General features: G+C 39.0%; 1 protein-coding gene across 7 annotated transcripts; it reads right to left on the reverse strand.

Moving 5' to 3' along the window:
* Positions 1-181: 181 nt before the first annotated feature.
* Positions 182-21,666, reverse strand: LOC131329389 (molybdenum cofactor sulfurase). 7 transcript variants are annotated; one of them, XM_058362486.1, is made up of 22 exons: positions 21,492-21,663; positions 20,788-20,886; positions 20,090-20,148; positions 19,672-19,832; positions 13,173-13,330; positions 12,491-12,617; positions 11,858-11,960; positions 11,721-11,766; positions 11,213-11,251; positions 10,971-11,118; positions 9,275-9,377; positions 7,936-8,052; positions 6,794-6,871; positions 6,571-6,672; positions 5,676-5,775; positions 4,956-5,060; positions 4,235-4,299; positions 2,561-2,712; positions 1,921-2,153; positions 1,383-1,519; positions 756-866; positions 182-665 (listed from the first exon to the last, which is right to left on the reverse strand). In XM_058362486.1, the coding sequence occupies exons 1-22, from the start codon at positions 21,619-21,621 to the stop codon at positions 555-557; spliced, it is 2,484 nt and encodes an 827-aa protein (XP_058218469.1). In that variant the 5' UTR covers positions 21,622-21,663; the 3' UTR covers positions 182-554. The 7 variants fall into 7 exon arrangements, 6 of the variants coding, with proteins under 6 accessions (XP_058218469.1, XP_058218468.1, XP_058218470.1 ...); XM_058362485.1 differs by having other exon boundaries at positions 10,971-11,127; positions 21,492-21,662; XM_058362487.1 differs by having other exon boundaries at positions 10,971-11,127; positions 20,788-20,900; positions 21,492-21,630.
* Positions 21,667-23,323: the final 1,657 nt, after the last annotated feature.

Genomic DNA, 23,323 nt, shown 5'->3' on the forward strand with positions numbered 1-23,323 from the left:
GTATCCTCTCACTATTTCCCAACTATGAAGACATTGTAGAATTATTGACCTTTCCCATATTGCTCCTATCAAATAGGCCCCTTTGATGACTAAAGTTAATCCAACAAATAACGCAACAAGTTTCTGAAACCGGAAGTCAAATAAGCGATACACACATAGAAGGTTTGCGTCAAGCCCCAAATTACGAAAAGGACCAAAATTTAGTTGTTATATAACCAAAATGTAAGATTAAGTGTGGAGACAAAAGTCAAGATCTAAGTCTCCTCTTGCATGTTACATAGAATGCGCAAAGACGGTGTTACATGTACCCAGAGTGGATTGCAAACAGAGATTTACGTATTATTTTTATGGGTACAGATTCATATATTATGAACACAAGTATATGCCGGACCTTCACTATGGTATTTGATGATTTGCGTATAGTTTATATCCCCTTCTTTGGCGAGGCTGCAGTGTAATGTAGTCGCAGATATAGGCGATAGATTAATTCAAGAGGTGAATGAAGTAATTACTTCTCTCTTAATCTTCATGCAGTTCCTAGTAGATCCTTACAGCTAGTCTGTATTTGGATGTACTTCCTGTCCCACCTCAAGCCATGAATCCATATCTTGCCCTACGTCATCTCTATTATCATATCTCAGAAGAACGCCAAAAAGTATTGTCCCCTAAATTCAAGGAAATGACATGATTACTATAGATATTCGATTTCATTCAACCAAAAGAAATGGAATTCGGGTAAGCTAATTTTGTCTGACCTGCACTCTCCTGTATGATGCTAGAGTAGCCAAGGGTTCCCTTGATCTCCTCACTTCTCCTTCTTGAGGATTTAAATTGATCATCTGGCAGCGGTTGCATCCACCTAATGACTGCATGTACAAGAAATTGTTCATATATCAGCAGTGAAATTTGATTTATCTTTTATTGGTTGTGCATATCCCAAGTTCCTTTATAGTTTAGGCTAGCACAAAAGGTAACCATTGGAATATTCCCATTTCCCAAAATTCTAAATTGAAGTCTTTTGCCCCCTCCAATATTGGCCAGGAGAAGGAAAATATAAGATGTTCGATTAGAGAGTAATCAGGAACGACAATTGAGCAACCAAGGCATTATTGCACAACACTTATCCTTTTGAATATTTACTCTCCCACATGTATCCACAAAGACGGAATGCAAACACAACTTGAGCAAGCTATGGAACATGGATGCAATGGGCAAAAACAAATGCAGTTTTTAATGAGTCACAAAGCTTTCGGTAATCATCAGTGTGCTGACTTCTGAGTACAAGTGATGGTGCAACTTGTTCGTAATTACAAACTGTAGGTAACTTTTGGTACTTTCTTTGTCTACCTTGACTTGTATATTTCTAGAAGAATAAGACTTACCACAAAATTTTGATTTCCAATTTTAAGACTTCTCCATTCATCTTCTGCATAGGGTGCTCCACCAGATACGACAAGGTTGGGGCGGAATCTCATTGGATTGACTTGAATTGGTGGTCCTTCAAGGCCTTCCTGCACATCTGCTACTGACATAAAATTGTTTACCTGAATTTGTTTAAAATGCTGGACTATTGTTGGAAAACAGCAGAGAGAAAAATATTAAACTTGTAATCACCATATGCATATTTGGAAAATTCTGACTTATAAGTTCTACGAAATGCCAGTTAGAGAAAATAAAAAACAATCACAAAAGGAGAAGATTATTTCCAAAGCAATGAAATTCATTCGTCTCCATGGATAGATCTATCAGTGCCCTCACTGATGTCTACAAGCCATTGTATCAAATCAAAGCCCAAACAAAGAAAACTTCATAAAATGATTCGTGGATGAATGGTTCCTATGAAAATGGCAAGAAACCTCTTAAGCTAGAAGGAAAAAATTAGAAACTCTATGAGAAGAAAAGGAGTACATCACAACATACTCGAGCTTAATCTGTTGTTCAGGTCGGATACACTTTCCTCAGAGATCAGCAATAACTGAGCTCCATTGACAAAATTCAATTTGGTCTCCACATCTCTGCACATGCCTTTGGTGTTGCCCCTCTCTGGACAGAATGAATTCTTTGAGCCTGAACATCTTAATAAAGTGCAAGGTCGGCCAACAGCATTGCTAAACCAAATGCTAACTTCATTATCATAACCTCGCACTTCATATCTGTCCACCAAAAAAAAAAAAAAACTGATTATTATGCAACTTGACTTGTTGATATAATGACTATGCCCTATGTATGACACGATGAACATAGGTAAAACCAGCGAAATGATTCACAATATTGAATTCACTGTCGGTATATGAAATGTAATACTGCGAAAAACATTGCATAGACAATTTACAACTGAACTGCAATTCCTTTTCAGAAAATAAGTATCTTTATAGAAGTAGTAAAAAGGAGGTGAAAGAGTCCTATTTCAAGATAGACTAAAATAAACAATCAATCCTAGTCCATTTCCGTGAATCTCCATATTTTCTATCTTCTTACCAACATAATTGACAAGGCAATAGATCTGAAATGCAACAAACAATATTAAGAGATAAAGTATGACAAGCTTTTAAGGTCAGACCTCTGGGAATATAGATCTAATTCATCTCCCCCAGCAGTAGAAAAATCTGTTCTAAGTCGAATCTGCAGTTTCATCTTACAATGAGGTGACTCAACAAACAGTATCCCCAAATTGAGGTCAATATATGTACTAATAAGGCACATTTCCGGAACCTACAAAACCCAAGAAAAAAGTGTCAAAAATAAGATTAAGAGCGCCTCGTAATATCACTGATATGGAAGATCAAAAATCATTTAAGTACAAGAAAATCTGATGATAAATGACAAGCCTAATGAGATTCATTAGTCAATACGTATGCAGTAAATTCCATTCTCAAATCAATCATCACCTAAGAAGTATAGATACGTCTATCGGCTTTCATGTATCCATGACTGAGACGTGATACTGACAAACTTGAAGATTCAGATATTCGACAAAACATTCAAAGGTCATTTAAAAGATTGCGACTAGGTGCATGATCAGCTAATTCTGTTAACTCTGATTTGATCTCTCATTTTTAAAAGGAAAGACTTCATAAACATATGGAATAAGAGTGTGTCTAGAAAATGGAAAGTAATTCCCACCAGGTCTCCTCTAATTAGTGAAACACTGAAACCCTATGAAAGTGTCTAAAACCCTAAACCCTAAAAGTGCCTAAACCCTAGCGTCCCCTATGAAAGTGCCTAAACCTTAGGGTACCCAATAAAGATGCCTAAACCCCTAGGGAACCCTATGAAAGTGCCTAAACCGCTAAAACCCTATAATAGGAAAGTGCACCCTAAAACCCCTATGAAAGTGCCTAAACCTAAACACTAGGGCTCTATGAAAGCGCCTAAACCTAAACCCTAGGGTATCCTAAACCCTAAAACCCTAGGGTACCCTAAAACTCTAGGGTGACACTTCCATTAATGGTAGATGTATTTTTGTAAAAGTGAACCTAGTGGTAATTAAGTATTTCATCTCTCCTTAATGGGAATTAAGTTTCACTTTTCTGTACTAGAGGTAAAAATCTCAAGCATAAAGAAGAGTATAACTCAACTATGCATCAAAATTAATCGATGGATCAATGAAGTCCATAAGTGGTTGGAGGACAGTTATACCCATCCTAAAACAACGCAAGTTCAATCCTTAATCTAAACAACCACCCTTTCACCACTTCAAAGGTCCTTTCATTCCACTACCACCAAATGACCCTTAATAAGACTGCACCAAATTGCACATCTTTATCCTCCTCATCCCACTTTAGCACCTCCCCATGTATAAAAAAGATCCACAACACCAATTCATGCGAATCTGTCTCCTCAGATTGCCAACAATAAGAATCTTACCTTGTGCTGCTACGATGCAAATAACATGTTCACAACATGATAATCTCTCAGAGGAAAACTCGGCTTAAGATGCATATAATTTGAGAAACATAGTGGATTTCCGTTCAGAGATTTCCGTTCAGACATATGCATATGTATTGAGGAATGCTCTGTGAACAATAATCCTTCAAAGGTCAAATAATTCTACCCGTTGGGACAATTGTACACCTTTTGGCGTAATATTTAGATAATCCTGTCCTGGGTTATCAGATAATGAAATTTTTGCACTCCACCTGTCGGTCCTGTCTACTTGTGCAATGACTAGAAGTCCATGCATGGAGAGATGTATCAAGAAATGTAACAGCACGTGTATGTACAGATATTGCACCTTCTTTTGTGTAAGGATCTCACCACTCAGGCTTTTGAGAAGCCATTCCCGATCATGAAGCAAGCCTGCTCAAGAGACAACACAATAACAAGTTAGTCACAAGTTTATACACATCTACTTAATTTTTTATTTGTGCTTTCACGACACCATTTTTTGGGGGTATGTTTGCCAATCTCCGGGCACCATATGAACCGGGCTTTTGGCTTCACCTCACTTCCTTCAATAGATTTCTCCAGTGCAATGCTGCCTTCCTTCAAACCTCATTCAGTTAAGCTGTTTTACGTAGGGTTTTGGCCAATCTGAGGTAGGTAGGTGTCGTTGTTCCTTCACTATGGTGCTTCTCTTTTACAAAGATACAGTAATTGTACTTCTTTTTGTAAATTTTCACAACTCCTGCTACTGGCTGATTAAACCATTGTTAAAGCCCTCATACACAAACAATATGCAACTAAGGAATAAGGGGGGTTTAGACTAAATAGAAATGCTGTCGTAGCTAGTGGAAGAACGCAACTGCCTCAACCATTAGGGATGGCAGATAAGATAATTGCACAGAATTACATGATATTGCCCTACAAAATGGTTCTCTTCTGTCGTACCATCACATCATGCTACAAATTACCATGTGTTTTAACCTTTGTTTTTAATTTTCATGCAAAAATTCTGAGAAACAACATGAATTCCCCTAAAAGCTCACAAAATAGTGCTACCAGTAAATAGCTACCTGTGCTGCTTAGAGGCCAGCTGTCTACTCTGAAACCAGCACACGATTTTATTGGGTAGACAGTCACAGACCGAAGAAAATATTTTGCAGTTGATCGTTTAAGGCCTGCAAGTTACAAATAGCAAAGATGAAACCATAATCAAGTAGTATTACTGGCTTGTAATTATCATCACAGACAGTTGATGCCTATCCTGCACTATTTTAGTCAATGGAATACTTCTCCGAACAGTTAGTAGGAGATCATACACATGTATAGCCCAATGAAACAATAACAAAGACAGGTCCAAGAAGGGGTATGGATAACAAAAATAACACAGGAAATAACAGCTTCAGGTGCCTGGAAAAGGGGTTCACAATACAAGCAAAATAGTAACATGTAAAGATATTCATATGATTTCGTGAAGACGGAAGAAGCATCTAAGTTGAAGATGAGGACATATAGCCCATGTAAAATTCAGCAATCATGTTTGAACAATCAGATAGCTATATTACTCTATGGGAAACAGAAATCAGCATTGGGATTAGTAATTTGCATATATTGTTAAAATCTACTCTGCTCCATACAAAAGTGGACCAAACCGTTGTGATAAATGAAGCTACCTTAGCAATTGAAAAGACTAGCTATTTTACCTTCTAGTAACCGGGAAACAGGTAAAATCTTAAGAGGATAGAGAATAAGTTGCGTTCTGCTAGCAGTAGAGTAAAGCGATGGAAAATCACCTTCATCTGGAAAGCAAATGGACCTTGCTCTTGATAGATATACGCATTCGGCCTGAGTTGGCCATGATGCAAAGGAACTCACTATGAAGTTTACCAATTTCTGCATCCACAGAGAGAAAAGAACTTTAGGTGAGAAGAATTACGATGAAGATACACCAGATACCATCAAAGTTAATTTCCCCTATCGAAGCATTCTTTTTTTCAAAATGTGTTGGAGTTTGTCCCACATTGGTTAATTATCTCCTCCAAAACTAGTATATGAGCCTGGGCGGCCTCTCCACTCTTCGCCAATTGGTTTGGAGTTGGATGCTTTAACAAAATGTTATGCATCCAAATGGAGAAAAGGAGAAGAAAATATTAACTTTTCCCTTATATTGGAAAAAAAGTGAAGTCTGATAAGACTTAATGTGCATATATATCACGGAAAATAATCAATCACAGACTAATAGCACAAGTCCTGCTTACAAAAAGACTGAGGTGGTTTGATGAATTTAGTGATATGTACGACGAAGACCACAATATGAAATAGTAAAAGAAAATTGATAACATCACTGTTACTGATAATCTTGAGGGAGGAAGACCTAAATTGACATAGGAAGCTTGGTATAAAAAATGTGAATTTGTTAAATCTAACTGAACATGGAATCATTGACAGAATGGAATGCCGAATGCCGAATGCCAAAAAGATTTAAAGCAGCCAACCTCAGTTGGATGGGAACAAGGCTTAAATTGGTTTGGTTTGGTAAAAACAGATTGTTGCTTTGATGCGTGCGACTAAAACAAGAACCAGTGAACTAGCAATTACTTGAATGATTGAAGAAAGGGAACTGAGGTGATATCAGTTTTTGCCTTTTCTAACAATGGGAATTGTACTGATACATGTAAAACCTTTTACCTTGGCATCTTCAAATGTTGACATATAACCAAACGACACTCTAACAGCTCCAGTAGGTTTCCCATTCACTATATCATGATCATCCCAACAAACATGCCCTGCCTGAGTTCAAAAAAATAAGGATATCGGTTAAGGACACATAGACATAATCTATACAATGCTTTGTGAAGAATAATCAAACAAACGGAAAGAGGCAGAAATAAGAAAAACAGATAAGTAGTACCTTAATGTTGGAAAGAAGATCCGAATGAGACAAGCCAAGATATTTTGCACAAGCTCCAGGATTGCAAAAGCATCCTGTCTACACAAATACCAGAAAAGGAATAAAAAAAGCCAGCATTAGCGACCATAATCGTGGATAACTTGAATTCATTTTTCTTCTCTTGAGATAATGAATACCAAGTTCTTGAAGTGAAAGAACGAATACATTACCTTTCAAACATGAATAATAAAAAATAATTAACACGAGAAAATACAAAAAAAATTATGCCCATCCTCTCCGCTTAAAAAAGTGAACATAACACTGAAAGATTATTAGTTTATCTCTTCACGTGTGGATTCACCTGATGGATGGGGCGAGATCTTGAGAACATTTGACGGACTATTCGGAAACCAAACCAAACCAAACCAAACCGAGCCTCAAGTCCCAATCAAGGGCATCATGTTTTCTCCATTGTTCTCTATTGGCCGCATCATGTTCTGTGATATCCAAAAACTTAGATCCTTTCAAACTAGGGCCTCTGTAGTCAATTTTGTCGACCCTTTCTCTTAGTGCTACGATCTACTGTTAGTTTGTAACCATATCACTCCTCCTAACTACCGCATCGATCGATCTATGATAAACATGTCCAAACCATCTTAATCTATTTCTCTCATCTTACTAACAGCATAAACTTTAGGTGCAATTCTCTACAAACAAACATAAGTCATCTATTTGCAGTTGTAGGTACTCAGCAAGAGCTATACATATATACCACTGACCAAATATGAGGAATTAATCAATTTCTGAAATTGTCACTCATATTCTACAACACTCTCACAGTCTCATTCTCCCTTCAAGCGAGGAGGGTGCGGCAGTAAAAGAGATGGGCTTGTTGAATACCATTAAAGTAGGTATCATTATGCAAATTAAACAAAATGACATAAAACAGTGGAGAATTAAAACATTCCACATTCACTTAAATTTTGCATAGTCTAAACAATGATAAATGACTAGAGAACCTGTCAAGAACAAAATGGTAAAAACGGCAACTAAGAAAATTTAGCAGCAGCTGGTACTGAATTTGGGCACTATATTTGGTGACAAAGAAAAAATTCCACTAACATAGAGATATACAAGGCTGACTAGCCTTTCTCAAATCTTACCCGTAGCTGAATTCCAGATAAAGAAGCCAGCTTTTCCACCTCACGGTAACCAAACCAAGAGCCATCTGGTCTTTTCAAGTTAAATGAAACAACTGGACCCAGTTCATCATATAGTACCTAAAACAGGATAGTAAAAAATTAGCAGAGAATTTTCGAAGCCTCAGCAATGAACACTAATTCAACATCCCAGTTGAACAACTAGCTAAAACTGGGCATACTGCAGTCATTACTTCATAAGAATCTTACAAGAACATCAGGAAGAGTAACTGATACTTTCGATATCTGCGATGGCTTAAAAACAAATGGTATTGCAAGCAAACTTAAGTTAGATACTGTAGGGTCATGTTAACAGCATCCTCGATCTCCCAGGAGCAATTCAACTGGGATTTCACGGTTTTCACCTACTTCTTCTGGTTTAACAAAATTCTCAAATGAAACCATCTTTACAGACGTTGCATCAAACATGAGGGAGTCGTCCAAGCAAGTTTTCGAAGCACGTACACTCGCTCAAAACTTGCTTAATATACTACTAAGTAAAGGTTTACTACTTTGTGATTGGAAATAGAAGGCCTTGTAAGGATTGGAGAATATAGTAGCTTATTGCCCATACAGAACAACCCAGCAGCCCAGGTTGCATGATGGGTTGAGCTTATTAGATATTGACAAAGAATCCAACGAATTTATGCAGGCATTGGACGAGGGTTAAGCACGTCTGTATAACTTTCCTTTCTTTCAAGAAGAACTCATAGTGTTCACATCTCACAGTTTACAACCAAAGTATTTTTGCACTTTTCAGCCCCAATATCTTATTAATCAGGGCATAAACGCACTCTCTAAGTGCACTTTCAACTAGCTCCCATATTTGAAAGCAAACCCTGACACTTACCTTCTACTTTTTGCAATTCTAAACTAAGAAATTACGAATGTATATGGTTTTTTAACTTTAGAGAAGTGTAGTTTCTCACTATGTCCAATTATGTACATCAATTTTAATGGTGTTGTGTTCTCCTTGCAGAGGAACTTCAAAGATTAGACGAGAAATGTTTGCTATAATAGTACAATGAAAGTATTGTTCTAACGTTCCAATAGGAGAATGTGAGACCCCATACTTAAACAAGATTTTTCTAGTACAAAAAATGCAACGAAATTGTTGTACCCCTTCGATGACGAAAATACAAAAGGCTGGGAGAATACATAAACATTTGTTAAAGGATATTTGATGCAATAAACCATAATTTACAGAAAAATTAAATAAGGTTGAAGTGTTCGAGCACACTAGAAAAGTAGATTAGTACAATGTGGGCAGACGTTCTTCTTTTTACTTATTTACAATACTAACCTCTGACTCATGCCTTCCATATAATGTGCAGACATAACCACCATTTCCATGCCTCAACGTTGAAAGTATCTTCCTTGCATATGTGGCAAGTGATGAAGTGTGGCTTGATATTGAACAACATATGCTTGTGTTAGAACAGAAGATTGCTTCAAGACAGAATGCATAGTCAACATGAAACATAAAACATAATAAAGCAGGTTTCCATAGGCAAAGAAAAGAAGGGAGAGGAATACAGAGATCTACAAACTCTTTTTTTTTTTTGTTTATATCAAAGAGACTTATGAAATTGGGGGAAAAAAATTCGACACAACAAACAATCTAATTATTTTCTTTCGCCTCTACAATCATTTGCCTCCAGAGTCCATAGCCATCTCCTTATGCAGGAAAGGGCACTATGCTAAGATTTGTACTGCATTAGGAGCAAAAACCCACAAGACTATGTGCTCAATTAAGAGCAAGAAGTAACCAAACTAATACTTCATTTGTTGATAGTCATTCCCACAAATGAGGAGCAATAAGAAGATTGGTGCCAAAGAAGCATCTCAAATCAACATGGACATGGCCATTTATAGTCCATTTATGGGGTTTGCACGATGAGACAAACTATGAAGAACTAAGCCAAGCAATGAACAAGGAAGCCACCTATGGTATGATGTTGCGTACGAGGTTCTTTCACTCCATGGCATACTCGTAACAAGGAAGCCACCTTGGCTCTACATGACAACTCCTTTTTTGCAGTGCTCCTACCTCTAGAATGTCGCCACTCACCCATCTCTGCTTGGGGCACCTCAGCTAAACCAACTAACTGTTGCTAAGATATTATATTAAAGGGGTCCTCACCCAGAGCCTCCTTGTCGAGTCCAAAATCACTATGGTATCTAGGCTGGGAGCAAGGACCTAGGCACTTCCAAAGGAGACACATGTGGCTTGGCTAGCAAGGGATTTGTCAAGGTCACGAGGTAGCTCCATTTGACCGATTGTGGGGGGGGGGGGGGGGGGGGGGGGGGTGGGGGGGTGGGGATAAGGCCTTACCACCACAAACCAACAACGAGAGGCAACGTGTCCCCAAAAGAGCTGGATCCCGCTCCTCCTCCAACCCCTATGTACAAGGATTAAGGAGAAGTCGAGGCATACGACATGTTCTTTTTCTCTAGTTCTCCATCCGTCGAGAACTTCTTCTCCCTTTCCATGGTTGAGGCTATCTTGATTCTCCCCTACCTCCAACTAGGTGCCCTCATTTCTACTGCCATCCCTTTTTCTCGACGATTGTCCTATGCTCTCACCTTCCGCACCTCTGGAGATCCCCACACCTACTGCCCACAATCATACAACTGCAACATTGTGGTTCACATCTATCATATGTGTATCTATGTGAGGAAACACATCCAACTTCATATTCTCGAAGGGTATAATGCGGGGATATGACCACTTGAACCAGAAAACATCCAAAAAAACCTCTTAGCATGTTAAACAAAGATGACTAGTATAGGTGCACAACAATTAGGAGAAGATGTGACTTGAACATGTTAAAGAATAAAGACTAAAAAAAATTGACCCAGAAAAAAGCATGTCCCCATCCATCCACATAGATGACTCAACCTATGTGTGTTCCAAAGTAGGCACTTTACAAGATCATATAGAGAAGGGATCTCTAGCTATGTCATAACAAATTGAATATGCAAAAACGATGGCATACCGGGATATAGCAGACATGCTCAAGGTATTGAGGATTTTAAACCCTTGGTGTAGCGATGCTATGCTCAAAAATGATATAGTGCCATCCTCAAAAAACTCTTCAATGCCTTCTCTTCTCTTAACAAAGTCAATGTCCGCAATTGATGCAGCTACAGTGCCTAGAAACCTTTCGATCGGTAAGCAATATAAACTGAGAAATACGGACATTATTGCAGAGGAGAGCGAACAGAACTCAGCACAAACCTCCACTAAAGTATGACTTCTTCAGCAATTTGGCGGCTTCTGTAGAATTGCATTCAGAAAACCAAATAAACACTTCAGTGTAAAGGGTACATATTCTATCCAAATCAACGTGTGAGGGGGGAAGAAAGGTGCATGATGCGTCAGATCATCATAGATTTCACTGAAAAAATGAGCAACAAGAAAATCACCCCGATGAATGGAGAGTGCATGCCCTTGTTCAAATAGATGCATTGGACAGGGAGACACTCTCTAGGATACATAACAGGAAGCAATCCATTGACCTCGTTATCACTGCTATTTCCAAAAAATAAAGATTCCAAGAGACCAGGGTAGAATAAAAAGACACCACTGACTTGTTTAAAAATAATTTTACTAATTTAAGTAAGAAGAAATAAAAAATGAACCCAACAGAGAAGGAAAGAGAACATCAATCAAGAATCATAAACTTGATACGACCGAGGTAAATAAATCTGGAACTGGATATAAAACTTTCAAATCAGCAGCTTACCAGTTCTAACAACGAGAGCTCCAAGACCAGTTGGATAACCAAATATCTACACAAACGTAAAATATATAAGAATCACACACCGATATACATAGCTAGTAGTTTCTGCTCCAGACCACTGCAGAGTCGTACACAGGTACCTTGTAGAATGAAATGATAACAAAATCTGCCTGATATTTTGATAAGTCTGGTGGTTTCGTGGCACATCCTTTGGCAGCATCAATCAAAACCATCCAGCGACCCCTACATTTACCCATCAGGTTAAACATCTGTTCTACAAGATTCAATAGAGACATCATCTACACTACGAAAACGAAAGAATGCTTCTGAATATAGTATTCTCTCTCTCTTAAATATTTCTCAAGGAATAAACTTTTTTCCATGGATATAATATGTCCACACATATTTCTGCTCAATATATAGAGGCCATACTCCCATATAGAGCTAAGTTAAATGAGTTAGTTTTATTGTCCAAGCAATATTGGCCTCAGCAGTTCGAAATTGTGATTCAAAGAGTTCAATCCATGGCTGGTAGTATCCGTGCAAACTAACAGCGCCTTAGAAAATTCATGATCTTTATTCTTATGAAAGCAGAGTCAGTATTCGTTGAAAAAATGTCCAGAGAATTCTGATGCTGGAAATGCAACCTTTTTAACAAAAGACATTCCATGATACATAATTCTAATGACAATATATGGAGTCTTAAACATGTCAACGGTTAGAGTCTTGCGGAGAAATGAATTATTAAGTGAAATAACAAGTTAGGTAAATACTTGCAATATGGAGATCCTTCCAAAACTCTCGCAGTATCATCCTTGACAGTATTCACCAAGTGGAGGCTAAATCTCGAACCTGAGAAGTTGCACTCTGAGGGGAAAGCAAATAAGTTGTATGCATTCCCTGCAACAAACAAAGTAAACACTTAAATAAAGTACGAAAAGGACAAGGAACCCCGTCCAAATGTTACATAATTTAGCTATCACCGCAGCAGGAGCAATCGACTTTTTATTTCCTCGAACATGTTAGAGAAACCCTAACATGAAAGTAGTGAAACATGTATGGACCAAAACTCCAAATCTTGACTCAATATGGAGAAAGACAATCAACCTCTCTTGATGGACCTCAGGAATCTTTCAACTAACCAGATACAGAAATCCTGAACTTCTCTGATCATACCCAATGATATCGAACACCATGTAAGAAAGAGCATACCACGTTTTTTAACCATCAAGGATTGATAATAAGAATATTCCAATTGTATAATACAACCCTATTGTTATTGGATGTTGACCACGAATTGCTGTAAGCCTATAGTTCAATAACAAGAAGCTGACAAGGAAAATTGGGGAAAGAGAAGAAAATAAAGGAAGGGGAAAAAAAAAGCCAATAGATAAAAAAATTCTCTTGATCTTTTGCAAAGATGGCTTAGTGTTTCAGGTTTAACTAAAGAGGCACCTGAAGGCTCTTCTTCCAGGAGTGTCGCTTCATTTCTCCTCAGTGTAGGGCGCTGTAAAACCTTGATGGAAGATACAGGGCTTTTACATCCTCCACCTTCATGAGCAGCTTCTTCAATATCTATTGCAAAGGATGTAGCTCCTTTACTGAGGGCATATCTTAAAAAATTTAAGGCAAACAAGTCCGCAACAGCATTATGAAACATTTCAAATAAAACTGCTGTAGTTTACAAGAAAGAGAACCCAAATATATACACAAGGAAAAAGCCCTTAACTATAATGACTAAACTACCCTTAACATAAAATAACATTAAAAAAGAACCCAAACAACATTATATATTCACACCCCCCCTCAAACTCATGATGTGAGCCCGAAGAGCATCGAGAGTTTGCCAAGGAGGAAGCGAAACCGAGAGGTGGTGTAAGTCTTAGTGAAGAAATCGGCTAACTGAAGAGAGGAGGAGACAAACGGTAGAGCAATTGCGCTAGATTGGAGATGATGGTGAACAAAGTGACAATCAATTTCAATATGCTTCGTGCGCTCATGAAAAACTGAATTATGGGCAATCTAAATGGCACTTTTATTGTCACAAAAGAGAGGTATAGGAGATAGTGACACCCATATCCGATAAAAGCCAGCGGAGCCAAACAACTTCAGAGGTAGCATGGGCCATGGCACGATACTCAGCTTTTGCAGAGGAACGAGCAATAACGGATTGCTTCTTGCTTTTCCAGGAAATAAGAGAATCACCCAAGAAAACACAAAAGCCGGAGGTGGACTTTTGATCAGAGATATCACCTGCCCAATCAACATCGGCATAGGCCCGGAGAGTCAAATCGGAAGAAAAGGAAGAGAGAAATAAACACTGAAACATGGTGCCACGAACATAACGAAGGATACGAAGCAAGGCAGCCCAATGAGTAGACCGAGGGGCACAAACAAACTGACTAACAACATGCACAACATAGGCAATATCCGGCCGAGTGACGGTGAGATAAACAAGACAACCAACAAGCTCACGATACTTGGTAGGATCAGCAAGAGGAACCATCAGAATCAGAGAACTTTGCATGTAACTCAATGGGAGTATCAACGTTTTTGTCATTGGTAAGTTGAGCATGATGAAGAATGTCGGTCACATACTTAGTCTGAGTCAAGAGATAACCTTTTGGAGAGGAGGCAACCTCAATGCCAAGAAATTACTGAAGAAGTCCCAAGTCCTCCATCTCAAATTCGTGAAACAAGTGATGTTTCACTTCATCAATAGCAGCAGAGTTAGACCCAGTGATGATCATGTCGTCAACATAGAGCAAGATGAGAACCAAACCACGAGAAGTGCGACGAACAAAAGGAGCAGATTCATGAGTGCTAGGTTGAAAGCCAATCTGTAAAACCACATCATGAAAACGTGCATACCAAGTATGAGGAGACTGTTTGAGCCCATACAGAGCACGACGGAGGGGACAAACAAGGCCGGTAACATGAGGGAGACCCGGAGGAGGATGCATATAAACTTCCTCAGATAGATGACCATTGAGGAAGGCATTTTTAACATTCAACTGAAAGAGAGGCCTTTGGTGCATAGCAGCCACAGAAATCAAAAGACGAATAGATGTCATTTTTGTAACAGGAGCAAAAGTCTCCTCGTAATCAATACCATATTCATGAGAGAACCCCTTGGCAACTAAGCGGGCTTTGTACCGCTCCAAAGAACCATCAGAATGAGTCTTTACTTTGTGAACCCATTTGCATCCAATGAGATTCTTACCAGCTGGGAGAGGAACCAAGTCCCAAGTCTGAGTATTAGCAAGAGCAGTGAGCTCGTCATTCATGGTAGTCTCCCAGTTAGGATCATTACAAGCTTCTTTGTAAGAACAAGGTTCAAAATGAGTATGTATGCGAAATAAGAAATTGCGATAAGAAGAGGAAAAACAAGTATTAGTCAAGCCAAGAAGTTTTACCGATGGACGACGATCACGAGTGAGATACCGGCGTTCTGGTGGATCAGAGTTTTTTGAAGCAGAGGGAGGACGAAGAGTCGTACAATCGCGACGGACATAATGCTTGGGAGGAGGAGGAATGCGGTTGGTACTAGAAGAAGCAGGAGGGGCAATGGGAATATCAGACACTTCGAGGTTATGAACATACTCATCTGTAGGAACATCCGTGGGGAATGGATCAATATACACAAGATCCTCTTTGACGACACTAACAGGTTTGGATGGGAGAGAGAAGAAGGGGAGACGTTCGAGAAAAGTAACATGCCGAGACACATGCAACTTTCGGGTCACGGGATCATAACAATGGTAGCCCTTTTGTTGGATTCCATACCCTAAGAAGACACATAAGACACTACGAGCACTAAGCTTAGTGCGGTCCTTTTTAGGGAGAAAGACAAAGCAAGTGAAGCCAAACACACGAAGAAGACAATAGTTAGGAACCTGACCAAAGAGTCGTTCATAAGGAGAGGAACCAGAGAGAAGTGGAGTAGGAATCTGATTCAGAAGATAAGCTGCAGTTAGCACAACCTCGCCCCAAAAGGCGGCAGGTACAGAAGAGGAAAGAAGAAGAGACCGTGTAGTATTTAAAAGGTGACGATGCTTGCGTTCAGCACGCCTGTTTTGAGCGGGAGTGTAAGTACAAGAAGATTGATGAATGGTGCCAAGAGAAGCTAAGAATTGTGTGAACTCGCCAAGAGAGTGTTCTCCCTCTAAGCTAGAGCGAAGAACTTTGATCTTTGTTGAAAACTGAGTTTGAACCATGGAGTGACAATTGCGATATAGTTGGTAAAAATCTGACTTGCGTGTCAGCAAATATACCCATGTAAACCTACTATAATCATCATCAAAGGAGACATAATATTGAGAACCACCTTTAGTAGCAATTGGGGAAGGACCCCACAAATCTGTATGAACAAGCTGAAACGGAGAAGTAGAAATAGAAGTACTTCTATTAAAAGGTAAAGCAGACATTTTGGCAAACTTACAACCACTGCATTCAGAGATATCGCTTGCAAAAATGTTTCCCAAACAACCAGACTTAAGTAAAAGTTTCAAACGTTCACTAGATAAATGCCCTAAGCAAGGGTGCCAAAGATAAAAGGGGAAGACTCCTTATTTAAACAAAAGGATGACATAACAGTGGTAGTAGACTCAATAGGAACATGCAAAGTCTCCAAAACATATAGATCGCCAACTCTACGCCCGGTCCCAATCTGCTTCTTCAACATCTGATCCTGCACAACACAGCCAGAAGAAGAGAACAAGACATCAAAGCCCGGAATTAGACAATTGACTAATAGAGATAAGACTAACAGATAAATGAGGAACATAGAACACATTTGGTATAGACAGGGAGGAAGATGGAGACGGGACAGTAGAACGTATAGAGACGACATGCATAGTAGAGCCATTTGCAGTGGAAAAACTAATGGGAGAAGCATGGGAGACACAATGGCTTAATAATGACAACGCAGGAGTCATATGGTGGGAGCAACCAGAATAAAAAATCCATGTGGTAGGTAGGATGCCTGTGGTATAGGAACCATGTAAACCTGACGGAGTAGTGGTCATAGCAAAAGCTTGAGAATGACCTACTTGGGTGGCAGCCAAATATGCACGATACTCTTGATACTGCTCAAAAGAGGGATATTGTGGAATACTATCAGTTGCAGGAGCTAAGAAAGCAGCCGGAGGATGAACAAACTGCTATATGGGCCGAGAATGCTGCTGTGTGGGCCTAGAGAAAGTGGGCTTCAAACGAGGAGTGCTACCGGTCATCTGTAACAATTCCGGACATGCATGCTTCCAGTGCCCTTTTTGGTGACAAAAGCTGCACTCATCCAAAGCAACACGAGGTTTAGGCTTGCCTATAACCTGAATCAAATGAGAAGACGGTGTAGGCAAGAGAGGTGCCATATATGAAGTAGGCTGAACCGATGGCGCAACAAATACAGACTGAGAGGGAGTTACAGCAGACCCAACCTTGAACTTAGTTTCCTTAACTATGAGCTCATGAACGGCACCATCAACGGTAGGATGGGGAGAACGATGAAGGATGGCCCCCTGAAGAGGCTCAAATTGATCACGGAGGGCCATGAGAAACTGTACAAGACGCTGTTTCTCACGGTATGCTACATAGAAATCAAGAGACTGCAATTCTATGGGTTCCATTAGCATCAATTGATCCCAATATTGATTCATTTCATTGTAGAATTCCTGAATTGATTTATCTCCTTGCGTAGCTTGTCGAATAGAGCCCTTAAGTTCATATTGCTTTGCAAAGTTGGACTCAAGATACATCCTTTTTAGGTAATCCCAAACTTCCTTGGCAGTGTCATATCTTGAAAAGTTCATTTCGATGCTAGGTTAGGAAGAATTATGGAACCATGTAAGCATTCGTGAATTTTCAACTTCCCATTTGCCAAAGTTTTTGACATACTCTGCATGTTTCACCGCATGCGTAGGATCATCAGCTTGCACATTCACAGGAGGAGGTTTCACAATAAGGCCTGTCATATGACCCCATACTTTCTGGCCGACAAGAAAATTTTTCATCATACTCGCCCAATACGAATAATTACCACCATTCAATCGAACATTAATTACTTTATCTTCTAACATAATGAGCACTAAAATTGCAAGTCACAACCAGTAATGAAAACACAAGTTGCTAATACCAAAGTGGATGAATAGACCTATGTAATTTGTATAACAGCCAGATTGATTCCAGAATACGCCAAAATAGAACCTCAATATTGCAAACTACCCACAATTAGAAGTAGCCGAAAAATACCTCAATAGACAAACTAGTCAGTTTCGAGTGTGAAGAAGAAGATTCCAAGAATAGCCAATTGATTTCAAACGCAAAATGTTCTGACCCAGTGCAATAGTTGTACCTACAAGAGTCGCCGGAGGTTGGAGACAGTTCGCCGAGTCAAAGGAGGGTCGAGTCGGAGGGGGGCGCGGCTGCGTTGCAACGGGGATTGCCGAGTCGGAGGGGCTAGCACTGGATAGCGCTGGGTCAAAGAGAGGTTGCAGATTTAGTCAAGAACAGGAGCCTTGATTTCAATTTCATGATTGATTCTGCTGCAGATGCAAAGAAGAGGAGAGGAGATCGAGAGGTGCTATTCGCCCGGAATGGGCTCTGATACCATGAAACATTTCAAATAAAACTACTGTAGTTTACAAGAAAGAGAACCTAGATATATACACAAGGAAAAAGCCCTTAACTATAATGACTAAACTACCCTTAACATAAAATAACATTACAAAAGAACCCAAACAACATTATATATTCACACATTATTCTTTTAAGAATAGAATACTTGTTCTCTGGTAATTGGTGATGGGGAGATGTTGTCAACATTGACAGCCACAAGGTCTTTAATTTGTATTAAAGAGAAATCTAACCAGACATCATCCACAAGAGAAAACATTTACATTTAGAGATGCAAATGTATGTCCAAGATTCAATAGCATGATGTTATACTATTCAATAGAATTTGATATATTCCTGAGTTCGAACATTACAACAGGTAACACACTTGTAAAACATGTAAATACTAAAGAAAAAAAATTGCAATAGAGTGATGTCATGCTTGCCAAAAGTGTATTGCACAGGTGGGACCTACACCATTTCAACAAATATGAGGGAGGGTAATGTTCAGCCTCTTTTAAAGAGGGTGAACAAAATTGCAATCGTTTTGATGGAGTTGAGTTTTGTTCACCCTCCACTTAAGAGGGTGAACATTAATGGTGTGGATCCCACTACAAAGTGATGCCATACTTACCAAAAAGTGTATTGCACGAGTGGGACCTATACCATTTCAACCAATAAGAGGGAGGGTAATGTTCATCCTCTTTTAAGGAGGGTGAACAAAATTGCACTCGTTTTGATGCTATCACAACTATGTGAACTTAATATATCCACCACGCTGGCACATATTTCAAGAGCCCATTCCCATGTCAACACATTTAATGCATTATTAAGGACAAAATTTCAGAAAAACTTCAGCTTTTGCTTCAGTGGGAAAAAAAAGTAACAAGTCAATGGTCTGTTATGGACCATATAGACATTACTATGAAACGGCAGTGTATTTCGCAACCCGACTCTCTGCTGCCTCCAACTCGACCATCAGACCTGGAAGATGCCTGATGATTCGAAGAGAAGACGACTCAGCGGCCAAAATTCTCAATCACCTAATCTTCCGAAGATGATGCATCTCTCTCTCTCTCTCTCTCTCTCTCTCTCTCTCTCTCTCATGATATCGTTGATGTTTGTGGGAATTTGGAAAGCATGTCATTATGTTTATATATATGTAGACCCCACTCTAGCTAAGAGCTGACTATGCTGGGTTGCCTTCTTTATATTGTACCAAATTGAATAAATCACAAGTAGGGACAGTATGTATAACAAAGTAACATGAAAGTACACCTATGTTGTTCACTGTCTTCGCTACTTGGGGCCAACAAGCACAGTTTCACGGCCAAAAGGATACTCACGGATCCCAAGGACACTGTTATGATTTTCCATTGTGTACATGAATGTACTTTGACTGCTCCAAGGAAAGGCCTCTCCAACAAGTTTTAGGGCAGCAGTTGCCCCAGAAGTGAATATGCATTTGTAATCTCTTGCAGATGCATTACAGAAATCAAGGACCTGTGCCGCGAGACAAATCGGAAGCCAATATAAATTGCTCATATAAGCTAGACACAAAACATAAAACAATGATCTTTATACAACTAGACACCAGTGAGTATACTGTAATAATTAACACACTATCTTTTATCTTCGATTCTTCCAGCACCATCACTAGAAAATGTGGTCCAAACGTTCACAAATACACATACAGTAGACAGTTATATGATGGTGTTAAAATTTACTTGACAGTACAGAGAAACTAATGATATTCATACCTGTTGCCGAGTTTCCCTTATAATTTCTGCAGTGGCCAAGCTGGAATCACTTTGGCTATCTAAATTTCTCTAGCATTAAGGAAACCCCTTTCATTGAGTCAGTTCGGAGTCAGGACTCATAATTTCCAACAAATGAATATCCGACTAAAAGGTGCCTAATTTGTAAGAGTAAATAACTGCAACCAATGTTCCTTTCTGTAAGAAAAATTTTATTAAGCACAGGAAATCAGGCATCAAGAACGGATTGCCATTGTTATAGACTTCCTCGTTGGGCATATTAGCACCCTGCCACCCTCCTTAACAAATATATAACCTTGTGGGCCTCTCTGCTCACTTTCAATACCTTTCCAGTTAGATTCTTTGACCTGGTATCAAAGTTGGACTTAGGAGGCTTTGGGCAAGACAATATTAATTTTACAGTACTTTGGTTCTCCTTTGTTTGTGTTAGGTTCTCCCCACGCACTGTCAAATAGTACCATTAGTTTTGAGCTCAATGATTCAACAACCACTTAAAATAAATGGGTGACTAATTCGCACAAAGCCGATGTAGTGAGCAGTATTTGGATTTGCCAAACGTATTAAGTAAAAAAATGTAGCAAATCTCACAAGGTTCAAATACAAGCAAATGCCACATGGTTCACTTCTCATTAGCACCGATTGTACCACAAAGGTTAACCACAGAATGATGCGAAGGATACGGGGATTCCCAAAGACACTCGTGGTGAGACCTTTGAAGATTGCTTCCATTTGTGTCTCAGAATACAAAGTTGTCCCAGCATGATCCAAGTACACAAGACCTGGCAATCCCAATCTGAATTAGAACTTCAAATGAGAAAAGGAACATGCTATTCTCTTTTTAGTTACTCAAAAACCAGTATGAGCTATATTCCAAAAGTTCTAACTGTCCCCCTTGATGTGTTATATACACAATTTCAGCGTTTTTCACGTTGTCGCCATGAGTTTTTTTTTTTTCAGCTACCTATTTGCTTTGAGATCAAAACGAACCATAATGAAGAACGAAAATTTTCCTACTTTTTCACTCCTGTGCTATGTGATGACTCATAATTTGGACAAAATATAACAAAACTAGTTTCTTATACTTTCTTGAACGGAAAAAAAGCAAATGAGTAAAGGAAAATGCTATCCTATTTTTACTTACTCAGAAACTTGTTCGAGCTACATTGCAAAAGTTTTCTGTCCTAAGTTTATCTTTGTTTTTCTGCTACCTGTTTGCTTTGACAACTTAGAGCAAGTCTACCCGGTGATGGCAAAATAGCAAGTCTACCCGCAATCACAGCGTATGATGCTTATAATTTGGACAATAAAATAACGAATTTAGGTTCTTTTACTTTCTTGAGCAAATTTGCTCGACAAAGGTTAGTGAAAAGGAAGAGTAGCTGACCATCATGATCCAATCTCCTGAATTCGGTAGCTCGGATTTCGTCGATGCTCTTTGGAGCATTCGGATACCCGTAATCGTCACCGAATTCCCTCAAGAATTCTTCTTTATCTGAATCCATGTTGCCCGTCATGAGTGACTGCGTGTTTGTTTTGCAAGAAAATCTACGAGAGAGCGAAACACAGGAGAAGATCGACTGGTCGAAAGGGAACGGATCATTTACTGGGCTTTGGTCCTTCTTTCTGGGTGATATTGGGCTTCACTTAAGAAGGCCCACATAGTTGTTTTAAGCCACCTCGAGGAAAGAACAAAATCATTTAGTGGGCTTTTCTTCTTCCTTTTGGGTCAAATTGGGCTGGTCATAGAAAGCCCAGATAGTTATTTTCAGCGGGTAAGTTTAGAGGTCTCAAAACCCAAATCGAACAGGGACATAAAATATGACGTACCAAAATTTTCAAGTTCAAGCCACTACGAGAACATAAAGAGGTGGTTCGGTTAAGGTTTTGAGAGAGGTTTTGGAGGTAATAAGTAGAGATAGATAGATAGATATAGAGATGAGAGTAGTGAGTAGTGAGTGGAGAGAAAATTTATTAAAAACCGTAACAAGAGAAAGTGGGTGGTTCTGAAAATCCCAAGTGAAAATATCATTTAGTGGGCTTTTCTACTATTTTTTCCTTGGTCTACATTGGGCTTTTCTCCAGGGGCTAAGCGGAAGGAGAGGAATCAAATGAGATTGGGGTGAGCACGAGCAGGCCCATGTGATTGATCCCCAGACTCAGAGCCCTTCGAAGGCTAAGAGAGTTGACTACAAATCTCTGAGGAGTAATTAATTGAAGACTCTAATCACTAGACTATATAGTTCTGCATTCAGAGGAGAGCACTGTTTATTTTTTTTTCTCTGTTTTTTAAATTTTTTTTTCAGTTCGTGTTAAGACTAGTCTATGTTATTGAAATGTTCAAAATACAGTCCATATATCGAAAGTACTGAATTTATATTTGAGTATTTAAGTTTAAAAAACAAACACACAGAAGGGTGGGGAGTGTGTGGTCATTTTGAAGTTCGGCCCGCTTGCTTTTTTTTTTTTTTGGTGACGTTTTATACCCAATCTTTTCACCTGAGTCAAGCTGATAAACAATGACATTTTAAGTGGAAAAAAGAGAGGTTTGATTAGCAAAAAGAAGGATAGGTAAAAAGGATTCTCGATGTCTCAATATTGTCCACTTGATCATGCAATCCATTTTCTCTTTCTTTCACATGTGCAATGCATGCCTAGGCTTCTATCAACGACCTAATCAAAGATGACATACATCCAAATGTGTGTGCAACACGAAGCGCAAAATGCCATCTCAATTAATTTTATTCTTTAGTTCCATTTAGGCAAATAGTAAGGATGAGGATAAAAGGGGACATACAGGTCCTCTACTATATATCTAATAGATGAAATTACACTTAGCATGATTAGGTATCGGTCTGTACCGTCAAATACAGAGGAAATATATTTTTGAAAATTCCAAACTAAATAAATAACACCTCTTAGGTGGTACTGTATAAATCTTATGGAGTATATAGCTACCCTGCCAATTAAAGGTAGACTATTATCTAGACATGTGGGAACACATTTTATGGTAAGACTCTACTTCCCCTTCGATAATCAAATATATATATAGTCCAGATGAAGACAAAAAAGGCGATCCGAGAGCTAGATAACGATACGCGAAAAACTTTCTACGGCTTTAGTCATTAGAATTAATCTAGGGTGGTTGGCTAGAGAAACCCAGATCGCAGACAAGGAAATAAACTGCAAGATCTTGATTTCATGTCATGTGTTGTTCAA

This window comes from Rhododendron vialii, chromosome 6a (genome assembly GCF_030253575.1).
Source record: "Rhododendron vialii isolate Sample 1 chromosome 6a, ASM3025357v1".
NCBI lineage: Eukaryota > Viridiplantae > Streptophyta > Magnoliopsida > Ericales > Ericaceae > Rhododendron > Rhododendron vialii.

What these genes read in the sequence shown, in the direction of transcription:
- LOC131329389 (XM_058362485.1), bottom strand. Translation starts at nt 21,621, where the DNA reads ATGACGGGCAACATGGATTCAGATAAAGAAGAATTCTTGAGGGAATTC. An exon ending in CTGGCCTCTAAGCAGCACAG is followed by an intron (nt 4,300 to 4,955) that starts GTAGCTATTTAC and finishes TCTCTTGAGCAG; the next exon opens with GCTTGCTTCATGATCGGGAA. An exon ending in TTGGAAATCAAAATTTTGTG is followed by an intron (nt 867 to 1,382) that starts GTAAGTCTTATT and finishes TTGTACATGCAG; the next exon opens with TCATTAGGTGGATGCAACCG.